Source organism: Rhinolophus sinicus, chromosome 16, assembly GCF_057876585.1.
Source record: "Rhinolophus sinicus isolate RSI-liver-muscle chromosome 16, RSI-T2T, whole genome shotgun sequence".
Taxonomy (NCBI): Eukaryota; Metazoa; Chordata; class Mammalia; order Chiroptera; family Rhinolophidae; genus Rhinolophus; species Rhinolophus sinicus.
Window position 1 is genome coordinate 59615382 of NC_142516.1, and position 25043 is coordinate 59640424.

At 35.9% G+C, this 25043-nt stretch overlaps 1 protein-coding gene across 12 annotated transcripts in view; it reads right to left on the minus strand.

Annotated features, from left to right (window-relative positions):
• The window catches only part of NFIB (nuclear factor I B), a 422874-nt gene that overhangs the window by 83042 nt on the left and 314789 nt on the right, over positions 1-25043 (minus strand). For all 12 annotated transcript variants that reach the window (XM_074330381.2, XM_074330380.2, XM_074330385.2 and 9 more), the window contains exon 3: positions 8087-8140. In XM_074330381.2, coding sequence (XP_074186482.1) covers positions 8087-8140 — 54 coding nt within the window. The remainder of the gene's footprint in view (positions 1-8086; positions 8141-25043) is intronic.

Sequence of the window (25043 nt, forward strand, 5' to 3'; positions counted from 1 at the left end):
TGAGAAAGAGGGTTCTTCAGAAGGAACTCATGAGCCACTCTAACTAGGGGTGTCTGGGTAGATTCTGGTAGCCCCCAGGTACCTTACACAGAGAAAAACTCAAATCTGATAGAAAAGAAAATGAATTGAATTTTTTGAAATGTTAATGAGTTACCCATGGGACACATAGGGAAACATGTTCCAACAGTTGTTGAGCACATGGATCTGGAACACTAGGAGAGAGAGATCTGTTCCAAAGGTACACATCTAGGAATACAAAAAGTGATTGTCCCTAAAAGTCACGAGAGGTGAGGGATGTGGGGAAGATGATGGAAAACACAGAGAACTAAGAACAAAAATCTGGTTAAGAATAGGGAATAAGTCACCATAAGCAACTGAAAGAAAACACAAAGGTTCTTGGATTACCAGAAAAGGGCGCTGTTTTCAAAAGCACAGGCAACAAAAAGTAAAAATAAACAAGTCTCACCATAGCGAATTAAAAAGCTTCTGAACAGCAAATGAAACAATCAACAGACAGCCAATGGGAGAAAAATGGTTGCAAACTGTATATAATAAGGGATTAACCTCCGAAACAAACAACAAATTCCTATAACTTAATAGCAAATAGTAATAATAACAGTAAACTCATAACCTGATTTAAAAATGGGCTAAGTGCTTGAATAGACTTTGCTCTAAAGAAGATATGCAAATGGCCAATAGGTGTATTTTAAAAGGCTCAGTGCCACTAATCAGCAGAAAGTGCAAATCAAAATCACAATGAGAGATCATCTCACACCTGTCAGGATGGTAATAATAATAATAATAATAATAATAATAATAATAATAGACAACAAGTGTGGAAAACGTGGAGAAATTGGAATCTTTACACACTGTTGGGAATGAAAAATGGTACAGCCACTGTGAAAACAGTATAGAGGTTCCTCAAAACTGTGAAAATAGAACTACCATGTGATCTAGCAATCTCACACCTAGGTATTTATCCAAAATAATTGAAATCAGGGTCTCAAAGAAGTTATCTGCACTCTCATGTTCACTTCAGTGCTGTGCACTATAGCCACGATGTGGAAACAACCTAAATGTCCATTGACAGATGCTTGATGAAGAAAAGGTGTACACATATGGTGAAACACTATTTAGCCTTTACGAAAAAAAAGGAAATCTTGTAATATGCAACAACATGGATGAACCTTGAGGACATTATGCGAAGTGAAATTAACCAATCATAGAAAGGCAAATGCTGCATGATTCCACTTATATGAGGTATCTCAAAATAGTCACTATCATAGAATTAAAGAGTGGAATGGTGGTTGCCGGGGGGTGGGGGGCAAGGAGGAAATGGGAAGTTACTAATCAACAGGCATTAAGTCTCAGTAAGCAAGATGAATAAACTCTAGAGATCTGCTGTACAACATTGTAACTGTAGTCAACAATGTGTTACCCACTTTAAATTTTTTTAAGAGGAGAGATCTCATGTTAAGTGTTCTTACCATGATAAAACAAACAAACAAAAAATTTAAGAAAGAGAAAATTTGTAAGTAAAACGTGGTCAATTGAATCAAATTAATGCTCACGCATAGGGAAGAACAGAATGGAAAGGATCCACTGGATTCCGATGATAAAAAGTAACAAATTTAATGAGAGTCATTTCAGTGAGGACACAAGCCCAGTTGCAGGAGAAGTCAAGGAGGAATTTTGGAGTCTTTTATGTCATGTCATGAAAAAGGAGAAAGATAGGACACTTGGTTAAAGGGGGTTGTCTGAATGAGAAGCAAAGATGCATTTTTTAAAGTAAGAAATAAGTTGTTAGGATGAAGCAATTAAATAAGGGAGATATATGGAGAGGGCCAGGAAGTGTAAGGGACAGAAAATTTTCAATGGAGACAGTAAAGTTGGTGGCTTCAGAAAGTACTATGGAAAGGGAAGTGGGAAAAAAGTTATACAATGTTAATAAAGGGACTAAGAGATAAACACTTGCCTGGGGAAGCAATCTCTAATGATACATTTGTACTATTTCTCACATCACTAGTAAAAACTATGTAACAAAATTTCATTCTACATTTCCTTACAATGTCAAAAGGGCTTCATGAGACTTGAAAACATTTGTTTCTTCTGCCTCTTTTATATGACATTCTACTCGTAGGCATTTGATCTTGATTTGTAACTTTGTCTATGCCATCATAAACTTTTAAGAGGAGTGCAGGGCAAAAATTCAACACATTTCTATCTGGTTCCACATCAAATGATACTTCCTGCAGGAAGTGGTCTTAATCAACCCAGCTAAAAGAGAAAGTAGGACAAAAAGCCCCCCACTTTTACCAAGCACATGCTAATGGCCAGGTATGCTCTCCCATCTGATGCTTTCAACAAGAATGAATATCACTAACTGATTGTACTGAATTCCAAAGAAGTCAACTGTTCTGCTCATACACCTCTTGGACCTGTCCTCAGAATACGGTAAAACATGGAGCCTTGATTGGGGTGGCAGGGAAGTTTAATTCCAAAGTTTGTGTTCATCTACAGACAGCTCTTTCTGGACTCTTTATTGTTCTTGGTGTGGAATGGTATATATTCCCAACTATCCGAGAGCAAATTGCTGTCTCTACTCCTTATTTTGAGCTTACTTAACATAAGTTGACCCATACTGTGTGTCCTGGAATGTAATTTTTAATTCTGAACTCAGTAATTAGTGGGCACTCAATTAATATTATTTTTGCCTCATAAGGGTGCGGTGATTGGGGAGATATGAAAAAAATCTCCTTCTTTCATAACCTTACAGGATATTACTAAATTGTCTTTTTTCCCCCAAATTAAATATTATAAGTAATTAGGCTGGAACCATTGTAGAGGCTGGGCATGGTGCCAACTGCTATGTAGATTAACCTTTGAGGAGAGGGTTGTACACAAGTACCCATAATGTAGCCTGTAACAATAAGTAGCTGAGGGCTATGTGCCCTTCTGGCTTTTTAAGGGTAATTTGTGAATAAAACATTTTCCTCATCCTCTTCTCTGAAATCTATCATAAATTTGAATATTTAAGAACTTTACTGAATGTGATGTCTTCAAAACAGTTACAGAGTAAAGAAAAAATAATGTTTTTGAAAAAAATCTGCTCGGAACAAAATCCTTTGATTTTAGCACCGATTCTCACAGACCTCATTCTTGAATTACTTAAAAGCTTTACCTACAGCGTCAAGTCTTAACCACAGTTAACCAATCCTTTTAGTGTCTTTCTATTTATACTTTTATGAATAGAAAGCCTGTTTATAGTCTGTTGCACATTGTTTAGTGCCAAAGTTTAAAATTACTTCTAAGTATCATGAAATAGTACATTATCCCCCACGAAAAACATCTTGATTCTGGTAGATACAATAAATGAGGCTATGCAACGGGTTGGGTATGAACTTATTAACTGAGGAGTAAATGGGCTATGAAGTTTTAAAAATTAGAATAAATTTTCTTTGACTGAACACCATGTTCTAAGATAAAACATGCTCTATGAGGTCCCTCAAGGGCCTAAGCAAATGTGTCTGCCTTCGTATGCAAATAGCAAAACAAAACAAAAAACAATTTCTATATTTCTGTAACTGGTAGAGAGTAGTATTAAGTTTGTCCCAAATTCTAAGCTTTGAAGGAAAGAAAAAGTGAAAAGTTAAGCAAATATGAGCCCTAGAGATCCCAACAGCTGACAACTAAAACTGAAAATGCTGAACTTGTTTTCTGGATCATTACGTGGTTGATTTTCCTTAGTTTCATGACAACCTTCTGTTGGCTTCTATCTCATATCTATAAACTAGCATTGGGGAAAGATCAACCCCCAAATTTTTATAATTTAAAGAATTTCTTAAATGTAACACAAGTATATTGCTATACTTAATAGATACTCCTTGCTTAATTTATTCAAGTATTTATTTGGTTCCGTCTTTGTTCCAGAGAGGATATAACGTTGCTTATTTGACGTACACCCAATATTATCCTAATGGTTCCCAGAGGTTTTGCCAGACTACATACAAAAGTCAACACACAAAATAGCACACGCACCCTATAAAACTTGCAAAAGAGCAAAGTAGAAAAAGTCCGTGTTATTCCAAGTAAGAAAGCTATGGTTAATGATACTTGGAAGACTTAGTAAGTTTACATGATTGAATTTGCAAAAATTGCCCTAGGATTCAATGCTTCTTTGTTATGTAATCAGCCAAGTGAGAGTGCCCCACAAAAGTACAGCCTTCCTGAACTCCAAAACGAGGTATCAGCTTTGAACTGACTTAAGACACAAAATCTGACATCTCGAACGCCTTGTTTTCCTTGGATATTAACCATTCCAGCACTAGACAAATAACCGAGATTGGGAAATCTAAAAGAGCATGGCTCAAGGAATAGAGAGACACAAAAGAATAGAGCAAGTCAAAGCTAATTTTAAAAGATCATAGTACAATCACACATTTCCTAAAAGTGGTAGTGGAATTTTTAATTATTAGAAATAAAGTTAGATCTGAATCTAAGTCCCTAAATTAATGGTTTTACCCCGTTTGGTCCACAACAGTTGTTTGCTAAAGTTGAGAGAGAATATAGCTCTAGTGCTTAGAAGGGATTAATTTGATATTCAAGAAAAAGCAACTGAACATAAACATATCTGTAATGTCTGAGTCTATCATAAACAAGGGAAATGTGCATCATAAAAAAAGTAACGTGGCCCAGTGCTTCTTGACCAAAATACCAAGGTCATGTCCTTGGGTGCCATCAAACTTTTAGACCTTAGCCCTAAAAAGAGTATGGTGTCCACTCCCACCATGTAACAAAGAATAAAAACAAAATATTAGATCACCAATACATAGTATAAGGAAATACCATAAAGTCTATCTAAATACTTTTAAAATAACTAAAAGTACTTAAGTGCTTTTTAAAATAACAAATATCAAATATCCCTTCTCCCTCAAATGTCCTGCTTTTGTTTGCCTGTGCTTAATTTGCTCTCTAAGTACTAACCCCAATCAAGAAAGACAAGTTAAAAACTAAAGGCCTGTCTGTAGACGCTCGTACTACAGTTTAGAGCGTGAAGATCACCCCTGCCGGAGTTCAGAGGAATCAGCAAGGAAGTGGTCTCCTCGTCAGTCAAGGCTGATGCTGGAGAAAAGCCCAGCCAGAGTGGATGTCCAGCTTATGGGGAAACACACACATCTGCCCTTATAGGATGACTGGATGGGATTCCACCTTCATGTCAACAGAGAAGAACAGATTTCAAAGAGCCTTTATCTCTAAAAGGACTTGAATGTTTGCCATCTTTTCCCAAGCTGGTAGGAAATAGACACAGGGGTAGATAGACGGTAGCCATTGTCATGGGTTGCACATCTCCCAATGGAAAACTACCAGGGATAAGCAAGTATTGGCAATCAAGGTGATGTTTTTCAAAAGTTTAGCTCCTCTTTGCTATAACAATGACAAGCAACAAAGTGATTTGATTGTTTCATTGCTCATGGTAGTAGATTGAATTGAAATAGATTGTGCCTTCTCCAGATACTGAAACTCAACTTTGGAGAGTTCACATTTTAGCCAAGGCCAGAATACGGAAATGAAAAGGGTCTCTGAAAGACAAATTATGTTCCAACATACCAAATACACTTAAACTTATGAAAGGAGCTTTTAATAATAAGTATAATTTATTCCAATTGACTGTAAAACAAACACCTTAGTAAGTTCTGATTTTTCACATTTCAAATTAGAAACTATTCTGTGTTCTATGTTCCCAGGAGTCTGATTTATTTCACGGTATTATAGAACAAATTCTTAATTTCATCAAACAGAACTCTTTCATAATCTCTATGGTTAAATCCATGATATAATGATACAGAAAGCATGCTAAATTGATGGGATGCTTCTGAATCATCAAAGAAAATTCTAATTATATTCCATTTAATTTTGGTATTATGTTTTATCATATTATAATTCTGAAAAACTGGTAATCGATGTATGATATATATATATATATAACATTCAACTAATCATATATGCATTTATTTATATCATCCCAGTTTTAAAACATGGTTCTCAAAAAGGCTTGATTTCCAAGGAAAATTTAAAAGGAAAAAAAAATTAGAGGTATTCTACTTTGATGGTTTCTATTTGCCATATTATATGCAAACAGATAAATTAAGAGATGCAACACTGACTGTACCAAGAGAAAAAATTAACCAAGCTTCTTGAAAACTACTGAAAAATCAAATTCTGACATTACATAACTATTCAAAGATTATTCATTGAGCTCAAGTAGAGAACATCTTTAAATGTGCATAATTCTTTCTGTACATGTTCAGAAATGCATTTCAAACAATAACAGCTTTATTAATTTCAAATCAAGCTGTCACTCAAATACAAAGAATATATTCTTTATTTAGTCTGACTTAAAATACTTATCAACTCTTTTTCTATTATAGGATTTTTTTCCCCCTCCCATTCTTTGTAAAATGAATAAGGGAGTTTTTAAAAAATGTTTAGATACAATTCACTTTTGGCTATCATGCTACACAGAGAAGATATTAGTCAACTATATAAGAAGAAATTTTAGTAACGTTAAAGTCATTACAAGCTAATGAAATTTTCTCAACTTCAGAAAATTTCTAACAAAATTTATTATATTTTAAATAGTTTTTCTTTTTAATTCTAATTTCTTAGCCACACACACACAAAATAATAAATTAATTGGATTTTGCATTTAAAATTGTCCAGTTTTTTTACATTTTATCAATTTATAATAATATTAAACGATTTTGACAAAAGTAAAGAAAAATCAACTTGGCATATATTTTAAAATCTATATGTAATTAGAACTTTTTAACTTTGAAGTATATATTGTTTTAATTAAACAACATATATTATTTTGTCAAATATTATTTTTGTACAATACAGAAAAGTTAATATGGAGTGGGAAAAAAATAATTTTTTCTGAGATAAAAATAAAGAACAAAGTATAGTCAGGACTCAGAAAGAGAAAGAAAAAATACTCTGTTTTGACGTTGCATTTTTACTCGAGTATTTACTTGCTGGATCTTTCTAATATTTTAAAACAAGACTAGTCAGAAATATTTTCTTGTAGTTTTGGACTTCTTCAGGTATTTCAACCTTACATTAGCAAAGCATTATGACAAAGAAGAGCAAAAAATTAAGGACTAAAAAGCAAGTCTACCTGAGGAAACTTTTATTATTACTTTTTATAAAGTTTTTGGTTTATTTTGAATGAAAATACAAATGAGATCATTTGGGGAGGTAGAAGGCATGTGTGGTTTATCTGGAGTTTTTTGTTTGTTTTGTTTTGTTTTTGTTAGTTTATTCTTAGAGCACTCTTTTTACCAAAGTCACAGCTATAAATAAAATTTTTATGATATTTATGGAATACTAGAAATTCTTTCTGTACTAGCTTTATCTCATACCTCATGTGAAAAGACAGTCCTCCTAAATCAATATCAATATTTTGTATGTTCAGATTTAGGAGCAACAAAACCAAGAGGATAGCCAAATTAAAAAAGCCCATTTTCAGATCTGGAACAACTTCTGAAAATAAAGAGGATATTTGGCATACCTTATATTAAAGGAAAAGTCCTACTTTCATTATTTCCTGATTCTGAGACGCCAATAAAAACCTTATGGAATAAAAACTTGTTTGCAACAATCCTTCACTGAAAACATAACCAACCCTCACCACAATCCCCTATAATAATAGTATGGAAATGTGTATTTTTTCTTGTGTGTTTTAAAAGAAAGAGTAAAAGGTTGTTTTTTGTTTTTTTTCTTTTTGGTTCTTCAAACAGCAATGACTTTTAGCACCTGAAATATACACAATGAAAATATATGCATATTCATTTTCAAAGGAACACCAACAAAAATTAAAACGTTGGTGACTAGGTAAGTACTGATGACGCCAATATAGAAATATTTGCCACTGCGAAGGGCCTACACAGAATCACATCTTGTCCCAATCGTACCTGCCTGCCAGAACAAAATCGGCAGCTGACCAATTATGGGGTGTTTATCTATACAGTGGTACCTTTGTTCTCCAACAATGTCAGATTGCAAACGTCCTGGAACACATATTTACCTGGAGGATTCTTGGCAGGATCATTGTGGCTTGGACTTCCTGATTGTCCAGAATCTGTAAAGAAATCACAGAATATGTTTTCTTTTTAATTTGTTTTGAAAGAATTTCACAATCCTCAGAAGGACTTAAAAATGTTTTTTAAGGTAGAACAATGAAGTTGAGTGTTTAAATAAAGTATACTTTCCCAAGCCTTTCAGCAGCAACATTCTATTTATCAAACTAGATGAATGTCTATAGGTATTTTGATGTCGAAAGGAAATAAAACAGTATAGATCAATAACATTCTTGGGGTAAAGCAAAGCTTTTATGAGACAAAAGGTCCAGTGACAAAGGTGGTCTGAAGGTTGAGCCTATAAGTAGCACTACAAAATAAAGCAGATAAAATTCAATAAAGCCCCTACAAGTCAATCGGAGCATAATCAAACACACTTTTAAAAACCTGAAAATGTTTTCATTCAATGACCAAGATACACAGAAACAAGAGTCCTTTTTTCCAGGATTTCATCTGCATAGACACATATCCACTCCAATAATCCCCCAACCTACTGGATCCAGGCCCAGATGTGTCTGCATCCCATAATAGCAATCGATTTGCAAACACCGAGAAAAGCATAAATTACTAGGGAGAAACCAACATGGCTTTGTGGAAAGCAAATTGTTGGATCAATTTAATTTCCATCTGGGATAGACGGAGAGACTCTACAGATAAGGAGGAAGAGATCAATGCCGCGTGTCTGAATTTCCTACCCCATGTTACTCCCCATCGATGCTCCAGAAAGGAACACGAAGGCTACACTACTGTTAGACAACATGTCTTTCCTAACTAACCCGACAATTGTGTTTTGTTCACTCTTCTTTCCTCTATGTCCCCTCTGCATGTATCTGTGTCATTTGACCCATATTATTATACAGTTACTTGCAGGTTGCTTTGTAATCTGCTTTGATTTGTTCTAGTGTTTAAGTTTTGTCTCCCCAACTGAATAGCACGCGAAACAGAGGCAGAGATTCTGTCTCCTTCTTTTGTATCTTCCTCAGGGTTTCGTTCATGGCTGTGAATGCGCTGGGCTTTCAGTAAACGCCAGAGAAATGGACAGCTCAGATTCAGCAGTCTTCTTTGCTTGCTTAGAAAAAGCAATTCTGAACTTGATAGTGAATTTCAACAAATTTGACCGGTGGGGCACAGACAAGTCTCTTCCCTGAAAGCTAGCTTTTGCACTAAGCCAAGACAGGGATCCAGTCTTACTTGAGAAGAGAAATCTTACGCTGGTTTTTTGATCAGGGTAACTCTGCTCTTCCACGTGAGTGACTAACATACTGCTACTGCTGCTTTTACTATTCAACACAAGGACATCCCGTTAGTTTCTTTCTGTATAAAACTTGGTTATTTATGTATTTATTTGTTTGTTTGTTTGTTTATGCCCTTTGTCTCATGCCTGCTAACTAGACTTAATGCTGAAATCAGAATTGTATCCCTTCATCCCATGTCCTTGTCTTTTTCTTTTGGCTCTAGAACAGATTTCATGAAATCTGAACGAATATATTTAGTGATTCCCATATTATTCTCCAATTTATTTCTGATTTCCCAAAGTGAAAGTAAAAAAACTAGTAAGGATTCTTTCCCCAGTCAAATTCTAGCTAGGGTTTCCTGCAGACAGTGATTTGGGTCCTCTCTAAAAAGCTTGTCTCTAATCTCCCATGAATTCCATTACTTCCTCTGGAATGGAGGCAAGATTCCATGATTTATAATGTAGGAGACCAATCTTTCTCTTTCTACATTCCTGTAAAAGATGGTACAATATTGACCACTTGCCAGGCATGGAGCATGATAGTTACATAAAAATGATAAATTATATTATTTTGCTACAGCCTCAGCTATTTCTGCCTTGAACTCCTCTGACAAATGGGCCTTGGTATTGATACCGCCTTGCAGATTAATTTCTCAAGTGACTCTAACATTTTAAGGAGTTCCTATTTATGCAGATTAACACACCCACTGACCAGAGCCTCCCATGTTTTCTTTTTCCCTCTAAAGCTACTTCATATTTCTGGAGGTCTAGACATGTACACCTCACGGTGGCTATTGCTGCCTTCATGATGACACACCATGAGGCAGGTTAAGGTTGTCAGTAGAGGACAGGAGTTGTAGATTCTACATGAACCTTTAGCATGTTTAGTTAAATCAACTTCAAAATGGCACTACAAAACTCTTTCTCAACATCTGGTTCCTACAATTTGGTCCATTCCTGAGAAACTATTCAGTTAGAACAATGGCAGCCCCTGTGACCACAACACCCCACTTGGGAAACCCTATTCTTTTCTGCTGCAAATTACCCCTTTCCCCCATCTCCAAAAATTTCGGACCACTGTCTTCAATTGAAAAAAAAAACACAATTATTAAAAGCAAACCACAAGCATTTGAGGGATATCTGAAGTAGACCCTAAATTTGAGTCACATACTTGCTTTTAATAAGAATTCCACTTTCTAAAAAGATCTGGCGTTTACTGGCACACAACAGCAGATTCTCCACTAATACTCCAAAGTCTGTACCCTCTCATAAGCACAATAGCATATACTGGCTCCCCCAAACACAGAAAAGGGCTCCCTCAGAGAGAGAGCTAGAAAACATTTACTTTTCAGACTGTGAACTCTAACACTATAATCTCATCTTAACTCTTATGTCACCTTATATCGGTCATTTAATTCCAACTGCTGGAAAAGGAAGTAACCAGGGAGTCGCAGTTGGCAGAGAAACCAAAAATGAACTGTTATTGTGGTTAACTTCAGAGAAGGAATTACTCAGACCACATCTAAAACCCTTCCAATTCACCACCTCGGTCAAATTACTCTACACCCAAAAGTTTTATTTAACCACTTCCATCATTTGTTCAAGTCCTGTGTGTGTGTGTGTGTGTGTGTGTGTGTGTGTGTGTGTGCGTGTGTACTTAGTATGCTATAGTGAATCCTAGCTCTGTTCCTCTCTAGTCGTGTGATCTTGTGCAAAATTACTTAACACAGCCTTGGGGTCTTGATCTTTAACACTGTCATGCTATCTATGTCATACAATCATTGCAAAGATTATTATTATTATATAAAGCATCAAGCACTGGCTAGACACACCCTATCAATCGATAAATGAACGAGAATATGAAACATAGAGACCACATTGAAAAAAAAAGATTAATATTATTAATGGACTAACTATTCAGGAAGAAAGATCGAACAAGGGGACATGATGAAATTCTGTCCATCCCAGGACAAGCATCTAAAATTGTTGGTGGTGAATCAACTGAACATAGCCAGAGTACGTGCCCTCCTGAGAACTCCTAGCTCAATGCTTTAGTCCCGCTCTCCCCACAAGAGAGAAGTCGTTACTGCTACTGTGAGGATGTTAGGAGCTGTCATGTTCCAAAGGCAGTAGATATCAGCCATTTGATAAATTTACCTTCCAGAAGACGGAATCTTTGAGAAACAAGGCTGGTAAGAATATGGGTCGTGAGTCGCCCAGCACACTGCGTCTACAGTCTAGAAAGAAGATTTTGATGCAGTGGAAAAATGAGAGAGGGGAAGAGGTCTTGAAGGCAGCAGACCTAAGCCCGTCCTCCGTCATTCCCTCTGCATTTCGTCTTCCTTGATCACAATCTCTATTTTCTTCATTTCTTTGTCTCTTTCTGACATGTCTGAACATAACGTAGAACTGAAAGATGTTTTCTACTACATACTTATGAAAATCTCATTTTCCGCCTTCTTTATTTTTAAGTCTGAATCAAACATATTGTATTTTTTTAGGGGAAAAAATAGTTAATGAAGCTATTTCTAAAATACTACTTTTTTAACTCAATCAATTCCTCCTCCTTTAGGTTATAGATTCTCCAGAAACTTGACCATTATCAACTTTTCTTCAATCCTTGCATCCACTCCTTATTAAAAAGCAGCCAATCTTTTATAGCTCTTCTAATACCTAATCTCCTAAAGAGTGACCAGGTTTCCTGAATGAACCAGTTGTATGGAAGATCCTGGGTTACTTAGGTAATCTAAATGGTTTGTCCAAAGTTAAATGGCAACTATTAAAATGTATGTTCTCTACATGGGCCACTTATTCAGACACACTGCCTCTTCAGTGGTTATGATGCAATCTTAAAATCATGCAAAGCCAAATGATCTTCCAGTAGATGTTTCTGGGAACTTTACCTTCCCCTAACTTCCCACCATTTACCAATATATTCAGAAGCTTGTTCACCAATTTAAAAATCCTTTAGCTCTCCTTTCCACCTACGTTGGAAATAATTATTATTATCATTGAAGTCTATACATCAATTGATGCTTTTAAGAGAAGCCAACGCTAAATCAAATTTAGTTTGGATTCTTTCCACAAAACAAAGGAAATTCTAATGTTTTACTGATAATCTGGTGGAAGTCCAATAAAATGTTTGTCACATATTTAAGATAATAAATAAATAATGACCCGTTAAGTGTTTGTTACTAAGTACTAACTTTCTGGGTGGGATGAGCTCAATTATCTGATGTGGGTGGATCATCAAAACTGCGAAAGAGTTTTTGAAGGTCTTTAATGTAAGCATCAATTAAATGCAAATCGGTGAGATTTATGGAGCACCTTCCATATTCCAGTTGCTGCTGTTTGGAACATAATAGGTTCTACATAGATGCATATTAAATTCCCATTTGATTCATAATATACCTTTAAAATGTTGTTTTAAAAGGAAGAATATAAATTCTATGGCTTCTAGAAGTTCAGAGGCTGCTCAGAGACAGAAATGTACAAATAAAAAAACAACACTGTGATCGGTACTATAAATGAGTATATAGCAAGAGGGAACAATTGGTTTTTCCTAGGATGCATGGACCAGAGCAGATCATAAAGGACAGCGGAGAGAGGTGACCTTAGGAACAGAGCCTTGAAAAAAACAGATCTCACATCTTTCTAGTACATATCCCCCTGGGCTATTAAGGTAATCATTTTAAAACCCAAAATTCATTAAGCTACTTCCCTGCTAAAACTCATACATGTATTTCAAATATCCACAGACAGAATCTCAAATTTTTTAGTATGCCATTCAAGGCACCTTAATCTGGCTGCTACCAACCCCTGGGTGATACCTTCTTAGCCTTTCCGTTCCCCACTGTCACCTACGTTCCGCGTCCTGAGTCGCTGCACATGGTATCCTTTTTTTTTTTTTTATCACTGAAACCCTCCATGTTGAGGTTATCCCTTTGAGATGCTGGACTACAGGACGTCAGAGATGCTTCCCTAGTTAGTCCAATAGCCCGCATCTTTGGTATAGTGCCTGGTATATTTGGTTAGGTCAAATGAATAGGAAACAACAGGCCCATAAACCACAGAAGTGCACAAAAAAGAAAGACTGGGCATGACCCCTCTGTGCAGAAACATGCATTAGAAGTCAAACAGACAAACCTTTGGTGACAAGGAAAAGGGACAATTATCAGGGCTGGGTCTCGTGGCCTCATGTAAGACTCATTCTCCCCCCTCACTGCCTGAAGGAATATTTGGGAATGGGAGTGGGTAGATAAGAGGAACTATTATGAGTCAGAAATTAGTTTCTGGCTTTCTCCTACAAAGGGAAGAGCTGTTTGGTGGGTATCCAGGAAGCAGGCCCTTAGTGTACAGGCAGGAGGACAAGAAGCTTTCAATAAACCTTATATATAAGCTGTTGTCCTATTCCAAGGTAAAACTTATTCCAGGAATTCATTTTAGTCTCTGACACCATGACTGGAATATCAACAGGAAAACTAAAATTGAGAAGCATGATTTTAATTTATAGTCACTTTGGTACAAAGAAGGGACTGAACAAGCTAACTTGTCAGATCCCTTCTGGCTCTAAAATTCTATGATTCTATAACAATATAGCTTTTATATCGAGGGATATCAAAAGAGTAAATGAAACCCACACTGTAACCTGTTAACCTACAGATAGCCTCTTGCTAGAACTAAAATTAGTCATCATGTGATAAAGGGCCCCTTTGTCATATTCCTTTGCTTTAAGCAGGTAAAGAAATAGCCCATTGTCAACTACAGAATATGAGATTTTTTTTTTTAAGGCTTAAATTAGTCCCCTTCTTTCTCTCCAAAACATTAATTATCAACACACTAATACAGTATATTTTCACAAATTAAATATATAGCATGCCAGAAAGAATCACTTAAAACAGAGAAAAGTCAAGATGTAAGAAACAAACAAAAACTTGAGGGAAGGAATACAAATGCATGTGTTTTATAATAGGGACACAAAAAACTAAGTAACCAGCTTTTCATAGGGGAGGAGGAGAAAACTATTCTCCTCAGGCAAACCTTGCACTCCCTCTTCCACTCCCTCTGTTGTGCCTCACTCTTGGCAGTTTACTTTCTACAATGACTGATTTCCCTGGGATTTATAGTGAGTTAGCTTTATGTAATCACAATTCCGATTACATAATTTGCCATATTTTTCTCCAGTACAGTTAAGACACTATAAAGCTTCAGTTTTAATGGAGGACTGCTTCAACGATTGGGGTGACACAAAACTATAGTTTTACGGTATTTTATTTCTCCTCTATTAAATGTTTAATAGACAAACACAAAGAAAGAACATGGGAAGACTGAGTGCTTTCCTTGTCTCTCATAAGCATGTAAATGTGTAGGAAAATGTTTATTCTCCGTCTGTCTGTCTCTCTGTCTCTCTGTCTCTCTCTCTCTGTCTCTCTCTGTCTCTCTGTCTCTCTCTCTCTCTCTCTCTCTCTCTCTCTCTCTGCTTCTGTCTATTTCTGTCTCTCTGCCTCTTCTCAACAGGACATTATATTATATGGCATCCACTTCATTGTAAAACTTGATTAACCAGCCATCCACGGGAAGAGTGAACTGTCGTTTTGTTAATGGAATCCATGACATATTTTTGCTAAATCTGTGCCCCTTTCCCTAAATCCCATTCTGAACAGGAAGAGAAATCAAACCACTCTGAATACTTTTGCCAGAACCACAATAATATTCTAAAGACGTGGCTTCCTACATATTTTTAATCATGCCTTTCCATCTATATTATTTCTAACTGGAAGGCCCAGAACTTCAGAACTCCCTTTCTATTGGTTAACATTGATTTTAAAATATATATATATATATATTTGATATAGCCAAACCCATAATTTTAAAGGATACTGCGATGTTGAGGCTCCTTACAGATAAAGTAATTTAATTAACCAAAGAGAAACACAGAACTAGAGAGTGGCTATGTAATATATCCTCTATTTTTATTTTTTATCTTTACACGCATAGTGTTTACATGTAGTTCTATTATTAAACTTTCTTTTAAAGAACCACTTTTTTTTTTCTTTTTGGCTTCATAGGAGATTAGGTTCAAAGCATCATATCTTAAGGATTAAAATAAGGATTTGTTTGGGATCAAGACCACAATTTGTACACAAGGACTTAACCGAAAAACACAGGCCACTAATATTTAAGGGAAAAAAAAATTACAAAGCTATATAAGAGCACATCAAACCTACCCATGCCAAGGGACTATTGACCAATGCAGATACAAATACCCTTGCACAAAAAGTGTTAAATCTCCCAACATCTCTGACCAGAGGTTTGCACTGCTTCATTAACTAGCACCAAAACCCCCCAAACGAAAGCAGGGATAATCGGATCTGACCTTTCCGGCCTAAGATTAAGTTCAATGACTCTCTACTGATCCAGGGATCGAGTGAACCGAAGGTCACGAGCAGGATCATCTACACTACATGCTTTCGCAGCCTTTCTTCTACAGAATGCAAAGAAGACACCATACTGGTCATTGTCCAGATTGCTAACTTTCTACAGTGTGTTTTCAATTAAGTAAATAAAATGTAGTAATTAAATCAAGATTGCGTAATATGTTTTTGATTTGTAATCTCATTTAAATTAATTAACTGACTCAATCCTTGTTTAGTTTTTAAACTGGCCTAGTTAGGAAAGAGTCCCTGGGAGCAAATCCAGTTTTCTATCTTTAAAAACAAGGCAGAGCAATCTGGCATACTTAAAAAAATTTTTTAAATGCACCAGCAAAATATAAATACAGAGGCAAGGGTGTTAGTGTAGAGGAAGGAAGAGTTTTATGGCAATGATTTTGACTGAAAAAAATAGTTCTTGCTCTAGAGAGAAATAAACCAAAATATTATTTATTCAAAACATTTCTTTTCCAATTTTATGAAGATTGCATGTTTGTTGGAAGCAAAACATTTCCAGCTGTATTTTAAGTTTCTGAAGAGAGTTGTAAGATTTATAATCTTTCATAAATGCTGCCCATATCTCATAATATTAGATGAACACGCCACTGCGTACTTTAAGGAACAATTTGCCAATGAGCTTTGCCACATGAAAACAATGAAGTCCTTTCCAAAAGCCAGCCAGATCCAGTAGGAAAAGAAGAGATGAATGTTCTGTCTTTCCCATCTGGGAGACATTGTGGATTTCAGCTATACTATGTAATATAATTTTTTTCCCTTGGAAACCAAGAAACGTGCATTTTATAGCAAGGTATGTAGTGCAAAGAGAATGCTGGTGAAATATGAATCTGGAAATGAAAACCAGAATGTCATCAGACTAAAGAACATAATTATGGAGGCAAATTGAAAAATCAATGCAAAATTTCAACAAAAACCAAATGCAATGTTTATGGTCCTATTAGTCTTAAATTTTCTCTTAAAAGGAAAACATGGAAAAATAAATGCTCTTTTACCTCCAAAGTCCTGAACAGCACTTGTTACATCGCTGGCACAGTCACTTACTTATCTGCTTTATTTTGTCCTGGGGTCTTCATGTATTGCTAAATCCTATACATAGCACACTCCGATGTACACATGGCCCTTTTGTGCTATGTCGTTTCTTGTATCTCCCCAAAACTTAATATAATGCTGTATAATCTAGATTAAAACCAGACACAAGACTTTCTAATATTTCACTGGCAATCTTTCTTCTCAGGGAACAGAGCATGTTTTTTCAAAGCTGTCTGGAGAGTCAGGACTCCTGGGTTCCATTCAGTAACTGCCAACCACTTGTACTCTGACCCTTAGAAAACCACTTCATGTCTGAAGCAGTTTTCATCTTGCCCAATCACTTAAAACTGGGTAAGAAAAAGTAAGAGTTTTTAAGCCTTACTTATTTGCAACAGGATTAAGAGGGGGGAAAAATAACTTCATACAACGGTGAAAATACGCACAAGTATTTGTAGGGAAAGGCTAAGATTTTCTTCAAAATATACTTTAAGATTTAATTCCCCCCGACCCCACTCCCCAAATCACACACAAAACCCACCTACTTAGTCCTCCTCTGTTTTCACTCTGTACAGTTCTCTTGAAAATACTAACAACATAGGTAATTAAAGGATTGGCTTAGTATCCAGCTCTGTTGCTAGATTCTAAACTTCATGGGGTCAACATATATGTTAGTCTTACTCAGTATCTAACGTAATTCCTGGCACAAATGCTCAATCAACATTTGTTAAATAAATGAACACCAGTTTACAGTGAACAAGACCTTGATGGTTGATTATCACTTAAAACACTTCATCTTCCTCAAATTATAAATAAATTGCCCACAATGCCAACTGTAACTTTTACTTGTTTGGTTGTTATCTACACATATACATATTGTATTTTTCAAGTATCTACAACCTCTCTACAAATATAGATTTAGCAGTTGATTCAGTCAATGACCAAAGAGAAATTCTCATTTTTTTTTTTTACTTCTCTCTGTCATAGGCATGTGTTCCTAAAGAGAAATGTCTTACTTGAATATATTTCTCCATTATGTTAGATAAAAATACATTTTGCCAAATCATTAATATGTTTATGTTTAAGTCATTATGAGTTTAGAGAAAAGAAACTGGATGGTTTTTTTTTACATACCCTATTAGTTATACATATATAATTAATAACTAGCCTTTGCTTTATTATTAAATCATGGCTTTTAAGTCTATGATGATATATGCATATAAAAACAAATGCATATATTTAATCAAAGCTGCATAATAATTAGCAGAGTAATAGAGTAAGACAAAGATGATATATTTTCTACCAAGGTAAAGTAGATTTGTGTATCAGACATTCATTACTGCTTGCGTTTATAAAATAACTTTATCATATAATATTGGAGGAAAAAAATCAGAGAAGTCACTTGGTAAAGCAGGAAGCTTGCTGATGTGGCAGATAATGGCATTAAATGTCCTAACAGTTCCTTGATAAGTGGTTCAAAGAACTTCTGTTCCCATGTTTTCAGGGCAAAAGCTAATTTACCAGGAATAAAAACTACTTGAATAATACATCATGTGAACTAACATTTTTTGAAAAGGGATAAAATGAAACAAATGAGGAGATAGCAACTTCCTCCTGCAAATTAAAACTATGCATGAGAGGAAAGTAACTCAATTTTACTGATAAAATAAAAATGAAAAAGTGGCTAACATTTTTTTCCTTTTTTTTAAGAAGTCGGGATTATTCCAATAAGTGAAATAATACGTTTGAAAGAACTCTGAAAAGTTTACAACCCAACAGAAATATGATTTGTTATAATTGCATGGGGCAATAATATTCTTTCAAATGGTCATTTTAAGAGGAAAGCTCAAAAGACAGGTAATTTTAACCAAGTATAATAAAGAGCCTATTATAGAAGCCTACCATGGAATCCACTGTTCATTACTAGGGTTATTTGGGAAAAGAGAAAAAAAGAAATGATGAGAAGCATGTCCACTTGCTGTATCCATTTTAAAGGGAGTCGGGAGTATAAGGGCACAGAACTACATACCATGTGCCCAAAATTCCTTCCATTTTGTCATTTTACCCAGTTTATCTTTAATAGAGATTCAAATAGAATCCTTATGATTCAGAAATCTCTAAGCTAAATCAAGAGAGTATGAAAAAGAACAAGTCTCTGCATAATGTCCCATCCATATGTCTTAACCCTTAATGATATCAAACCTATGTAATTTTATACATCAAATGCCTTCCAGATGTGACAAAATTTTAACACAGACCAACTTCAAGGTTTTTACTGCAGACTCATCTCCCATGCTCATAAAGATTTTCACTGCACATAACATTACACATGGCTAATGTCCAATTTTCCAAATGGATTATTATGCTGCCATTTCAAAACTGACATGGCTTTCTAACCAAAAAACAAACTATGCTGCCTTCAAAAATAAAATCAACCTACAAAACTAAAATCATACCAGATACCACGTCACTATTTCCAAGTTGTAGGCAGTGCTTGATTACAAGGACAGTTGAACTTTTCCTTGTCCCCTCATCGTACCTCTAAAAGATGGAAAAGGGGAGGGAGAGGTCATCTGTAATTCTTTGTCAGAGCTAATTGCCATCAGAACAATTGAGCCTTTCACCTGTTGTTTTTTTGGTTTTAAAGATTGGTTCTAGTTAGAGAAGATCAAATTCTTCCTGACATTTAAAGTATATTAAAATTTGAAAATCAACCGAAAAGATCATTCATGGAGAATTTTCAAAAGCATGTAAGAATAATGCTAAAATAAAATGAAATAAACTAAATTTTCCGGTAGGAAAAAAAAATTGAGTCACTCGAAGCCAGTAAGAAAAACTCATATGATAAGGCTTCGGACAGTATCATGCAAACTTAATCCCTCCCACAAAATTAATGCTTTGAACCTTACCTCAATTCCACCTCTCCACTCCATCTCCCAAATCAGATTTGCCAAGCAGTAGTAATTTGTCCTCAGAGCCATACCTCACTCTGTTTCTGCAAACTGCATTTCCCAGCTCTGTTAACAACTGGCTTCAAGCCAGTCCAACCAATGGGAGGCACTGGTGAGAGTTTGAGAATTTGGAGGACAGGAAGAAAGGAGAAGGGAGGTGTTTCTTTCCGTCTCTCTACTTTGACAAGTGTCTCCAGGCAATAGTTAGGTCTCCTTTGTGGTTCCAGCTTCCAATGGACGGATCCCTCTTTCTCTGCCCACTCCCTTCAAGTCAGCTCCAGCTCAAAGACTCTGGTTACACCATCATCTCCCTTTTAGCTCTTGTTTTTGTAGCGAGTTCCTACTGATGCTAATGTGTGGGTTGCCTCACTTGTGGTTTTTAACCGGTTCTAACACCACTGCAATGGGTCCCCGCAACAAATTTCTTTCTATTAGACTCTGGTAGGAGCTCTATTTTCCTGGACCCTCACAGATACTGTTTCTTCAAAAATAAGACCTAACCAGACAATCAGCTCTAATGCGTCTTTTGGAACAAAATTCAATATAAGACCCAGTCTTATATTATATTATATTAATTATATTATATTATACAAGACCCGGTTTTATAGTAAAATAAGACCAGGTCTTATATTAATTTTTGCTCCAAAAGATGCATTAGAGCTGATTGTCTGGCTAGGTCTTATTTTGGGGGAAACACGGTATATGTGCTTTTTGAAGTTTGACATATTCATCACTCTAAAATGCATGTCACGTAGTACAGTTAACAGAATTAGACAGATTATAATACCACTTAGAGTATTCATAAATTTCAAGTATATATTATGACTCTCATTTAAACAGGTGAGAAAGCTAGGCCACCACTCAGCAGGCAGTATGAAGTACTATATCACAGAGTCTTTTGTTGTGGGCTATAGGGACACTTAACGACAATCAAGGTTTTAAAAAGATTACTTAGATTTTCAATGCAAAGCTCAAAATACATCTCTTCCACGAGATCTGATAATCCCACCCACCCATCCAGCTTTACTATTTCTTCCTTTGACCATCTCATAGTCTTTCTAACCAACTTTTAACAAGTCGCATAACATGTGGGTTTTCTCTTGCGCAGCGGTTTTCCTGCAAACATCCCTGTCTGCTCCTGGACTGGATCAATTATGAGTCTGATTATTTTTATAGAGCACTGTACGCTTATTTGTATCTCGTGGCACAGATAACTTTGGTGTGCTTATTAGTTGTCTGACTAGTTAACAGTATTCTGTGAAGATAAGCCAAAGGTCGTCTTACATGTACACCAACATACATCAACAAAATAACAATACTTAAACAGAGAAATAATATCAACATTACTCTGTTTTCTCTAGGAAATAGTCCACAAAAACCGCATTTGACATCCAGCATTTACACATAGGAAAAGTCATAAAGTATGAATAGACAAAAGTGTTTTCTTCTATCAGAACTGTATCATCTATGATGCTTTATTCCAATGCTCCACAGATAGGAGCTAACAAAAATATGTGTTTGTATGTATACGGAAATATATGAACTAACAAAAGCAAAACTTCACAATCACAAATTCAAACAATACAGCTACACTTGATGTTTTACAGTGTGCAAGATAACATCCCCACTAGAGGGAAGTGACCTCATAGAAAACATATAGCATCGATACACGTGTTGCCAACTTTTTCTGCTGAAACTTTAACAGGATGACACTGGTTGTTCTGCCTGGTGGGAGCACCCAGGGGACAGCATTGCCCTGTAATGCCATGTCCATGCTTCCTAGTGATCATTTTGAATTCTCCCACCTCCTGGAGTTTTATTTTCATGTTTTTTAAACATTACTGTCCTAGATTGTGAGAGTTACCAGCAAACATCATATGGAGATTGTATCAACTGAAAGAAAGAATCACTGTTTATTAAATTTTTTCAGGCTGAGCCTGAAATCTATTTTAGTCAATCTATGTCACTTAAGGCAAAATGTATAAATTTAATTCACTGAATCTTTATTGAAAAAAGAAAATGGGTTACAGTCTAAATTGGCATAAAATGATCATGAAGTAAGTCTAGCCATGATTTCCACTTTTTGCATTGTCCCTTTTATTTCCAATGAGAAAATTATAGTGTGGTACATCAGCTAAGAGACAAACTCCACATAGGACAGTATGTAGACATGTTGCACAGGCATTAAAAACCATAGGAATAATGCTGAGACCACAAGACAGAAACAGTCCTCAAGTTTCTCTGGTATTGGGCGTGACAGGCAGAAGCCTAATGCCAGATAGAAAGCAAATCTAAAATTTAACCACGTTTTCTCCTCCACACATATTATTCTAAACTGAAACTTTCACTATAAGTTGCAGCCCAAAACAAGACAATAAGAAATAAGAAATTATCCCCCGCCCTTCCAAGACAGTCCAATATTCTGTTTTAAGAACCACTGCATAGGGATATATAACCGATTTAGAGCCCATATAAAACAAATGAAATCGAATTGTTTATATTATACTAAGCAGATAACTGAAATTATGACCGACGTCATTGGCCCAGAAACAGGTTTAAAGAGGCAATCTCGAGAAGTGGGCTCCTCAAGGAAAAAAAAAAGAATCTCCACTTTCAAATAATGTATTTGAAGTTTTGATTGGAAGTTAATAAACACAAAATCTTCAGCCACTTACAAATGTCACAGCAAATATAATGGAACAAAGGAACATTAAAATAGTTTACAAGCAAATGCTTTTTGAATACTGAAGGTGGGCTGTACCACCTCTCTTAGTGTGACATCCCATAGCTTTCTCCACAATGCGCTACATCTGACCTGGAAGCAAATGTGTAAGTCTTGGCATGTTGGCCGAACGTGCCAATGCAGGTACAACAGAATGCTAACTGTGACGTCTCTCTGCCCAAGCACCGGACTGAAACCATTAAGGTACTTCATAGGACCATTCAACTCCTGGAAGAGGTGAAGAGCGTTTGGTAAAACTGACCTAAGCAGAATGGCAACCAGCTAACCAAGACCGCAAGATGGGATGTGACAGCTTCCATCACCAACCTGCAAAGCTCTGTGACCTCCCTGAGGGGAGCACAGCCCTTCCTCCCCTTGGGACACTGTTTAAGAAATGAAATAAAGAGCAACAGCTACTTAAAAGAAAATGATGCTTTTCGTTTTCCATTTTGTTGACAAAATCTGAGTTTTCAGCAAACTCTATTATCTCAGGGGTACGTTCAAGTTTTTTGCTTGAAATTATAAGCTATAGATGCGTCATTCTCACTTATTTAGGTTTGTTTACCCAGCGGCAATATTAGTGACAACAGTGAAGGCAGGGCTCCAGGCCCAACTGGAATACAAAACCTAGGTTTCCCCAATGTGGATCCCAAGGCAAAGCTTCCTGCTCACATTAGACTCCCATTCAAAGTGACCTGTGCCCTTTTAAAGTGACAACATTGCTCAGCTTTCTTTTCACTGAGCAGGAATCTTTTCTGGTATTATGGCTGTATATGTCACCCATGAAAACCAAAATACAATAGACAACACAAAAGGGGAAAAAAGAGCCCAGGAATCCAATGAGGACATTTGAAAGAAAAGGCGGGGGGGGGGGGGGGGGGTGTTTAAGAAAATGGTTTTTCAACTTTCCTTTGAAAAAATAAACTAACAATGATAAAAATAATAGCTGAACATTCTCTATTAATATCATCCAGCAATTAATTACTGAAATTGAAATAAATTAGCTGATATAACCTAATAACTGGGAGAGAATACCACTTATGTCCTTAGTCCATTCGCCCCACTAAAAGTACTCCCAAAAGATGGATGCTTTCTTTCTATGTTATGTTATAAACAGGGTCACATTGGCTGGACTTTATTTTCTGTTCACCTGGATTCGTTTTCAGCTTAACATTCATTAAGCATTAAGACACAACAAGAGGTGCAGTGATGATGAGATAAAGTCTCAAGGCCATTACTCTTCCCATGAGACTGACAGGAAGGATCTATGATAAGTGGAGATAGTGTCATTTACTTTGGTTAAAGGAAAGAAATATGACCTTGGAAATCAAAGAGAGACCCTTAATTCCATATATTTATATTTTGTTTAACTTCTCATTTTTTTCTGTTAAAAGGCAAGGTTTGATAAAATTTGGGGCATTTCTGATTTTTCAGTTCCTAGTTTGTGGAAGGAGATTTCCTGTTCAAGGGAGAGAATGCAGCCATTCCAGACCCTTCCCAACACCAGCACAATGGAGGATAGGAGAGGCAACAGCCTTACACCAAGCTACCCCACCTTTAAGCACAAAGCAAACAACAGTAATTAAGAACATCAAGTTAATTGTGTCTCCTCCCCAGAGAATGCGTCCTCCAAGGTTCCTTGAAGTCAGGTTGGAAGATTAGTAGCAAATTTAGTCCCAATTCTCCTATTCTTTCTAAAGAAATCGGACCTAAGTTCATCACATTCACTCTCAGAACTATGGAGTCTATAAGTAAAAATCTTACCAAAAAAAAAAAAATCATACTACTTGGATAAGTTTTTTGTTAGGCAGTTTATTTCACCAGAGAAACTCTGATCTTCAGCTTCTTAACCTGTTCAAAGTTTGTTGTCAATATCATGGAATTTTTGAAGTTTAAGAATTGTAAAGAGCTATAAGATGCTTAAATGCATTATTTAATTCAGAATTATAAATGTAATTTTTCATTAGTCTTCCATTAATGATCAAGAAGACTGATAGTCTGGGCCCAATCAATCAAGAATTTGCAAAATCCATGTCATATGTGTTGGAACAACTAGATGTTGATAATAAGGCTCTTTCTTACCTTCTATTTGTACCACTGTGTTTCCCCGAAAATAAGACCTCGCCGGACAATCAGCACCAATGCGTCTTTTGGAGCAAAAATTAACATAAGACCCAGTCATATTTTACTAGAAGATCGGGTATAATATAATATAATATAATATAAAATACCAGGTATAACGTAACATAATATAATACCGGATCTCCGGTATTATATTAATTTTTGCTCCAAAAGATGCATTAGAGCTGATTGTCTGGCTAGGTCTTATTTTCGGTGAAACACGGTAAGTGATAAAGATAGCAACAATACCTTTACCATTTTCAAAGCACTTTTACCTACATTATTTTGCAATCCTAATAGAAGTTGTCCTTTATTGTCATCCTTTACAAAGACCAAGAAAGAATGTAGCTTGATAACTTGCAGAGAGTAACAAGAAACCTTGATTTTTTCCTTGCAGTTCCC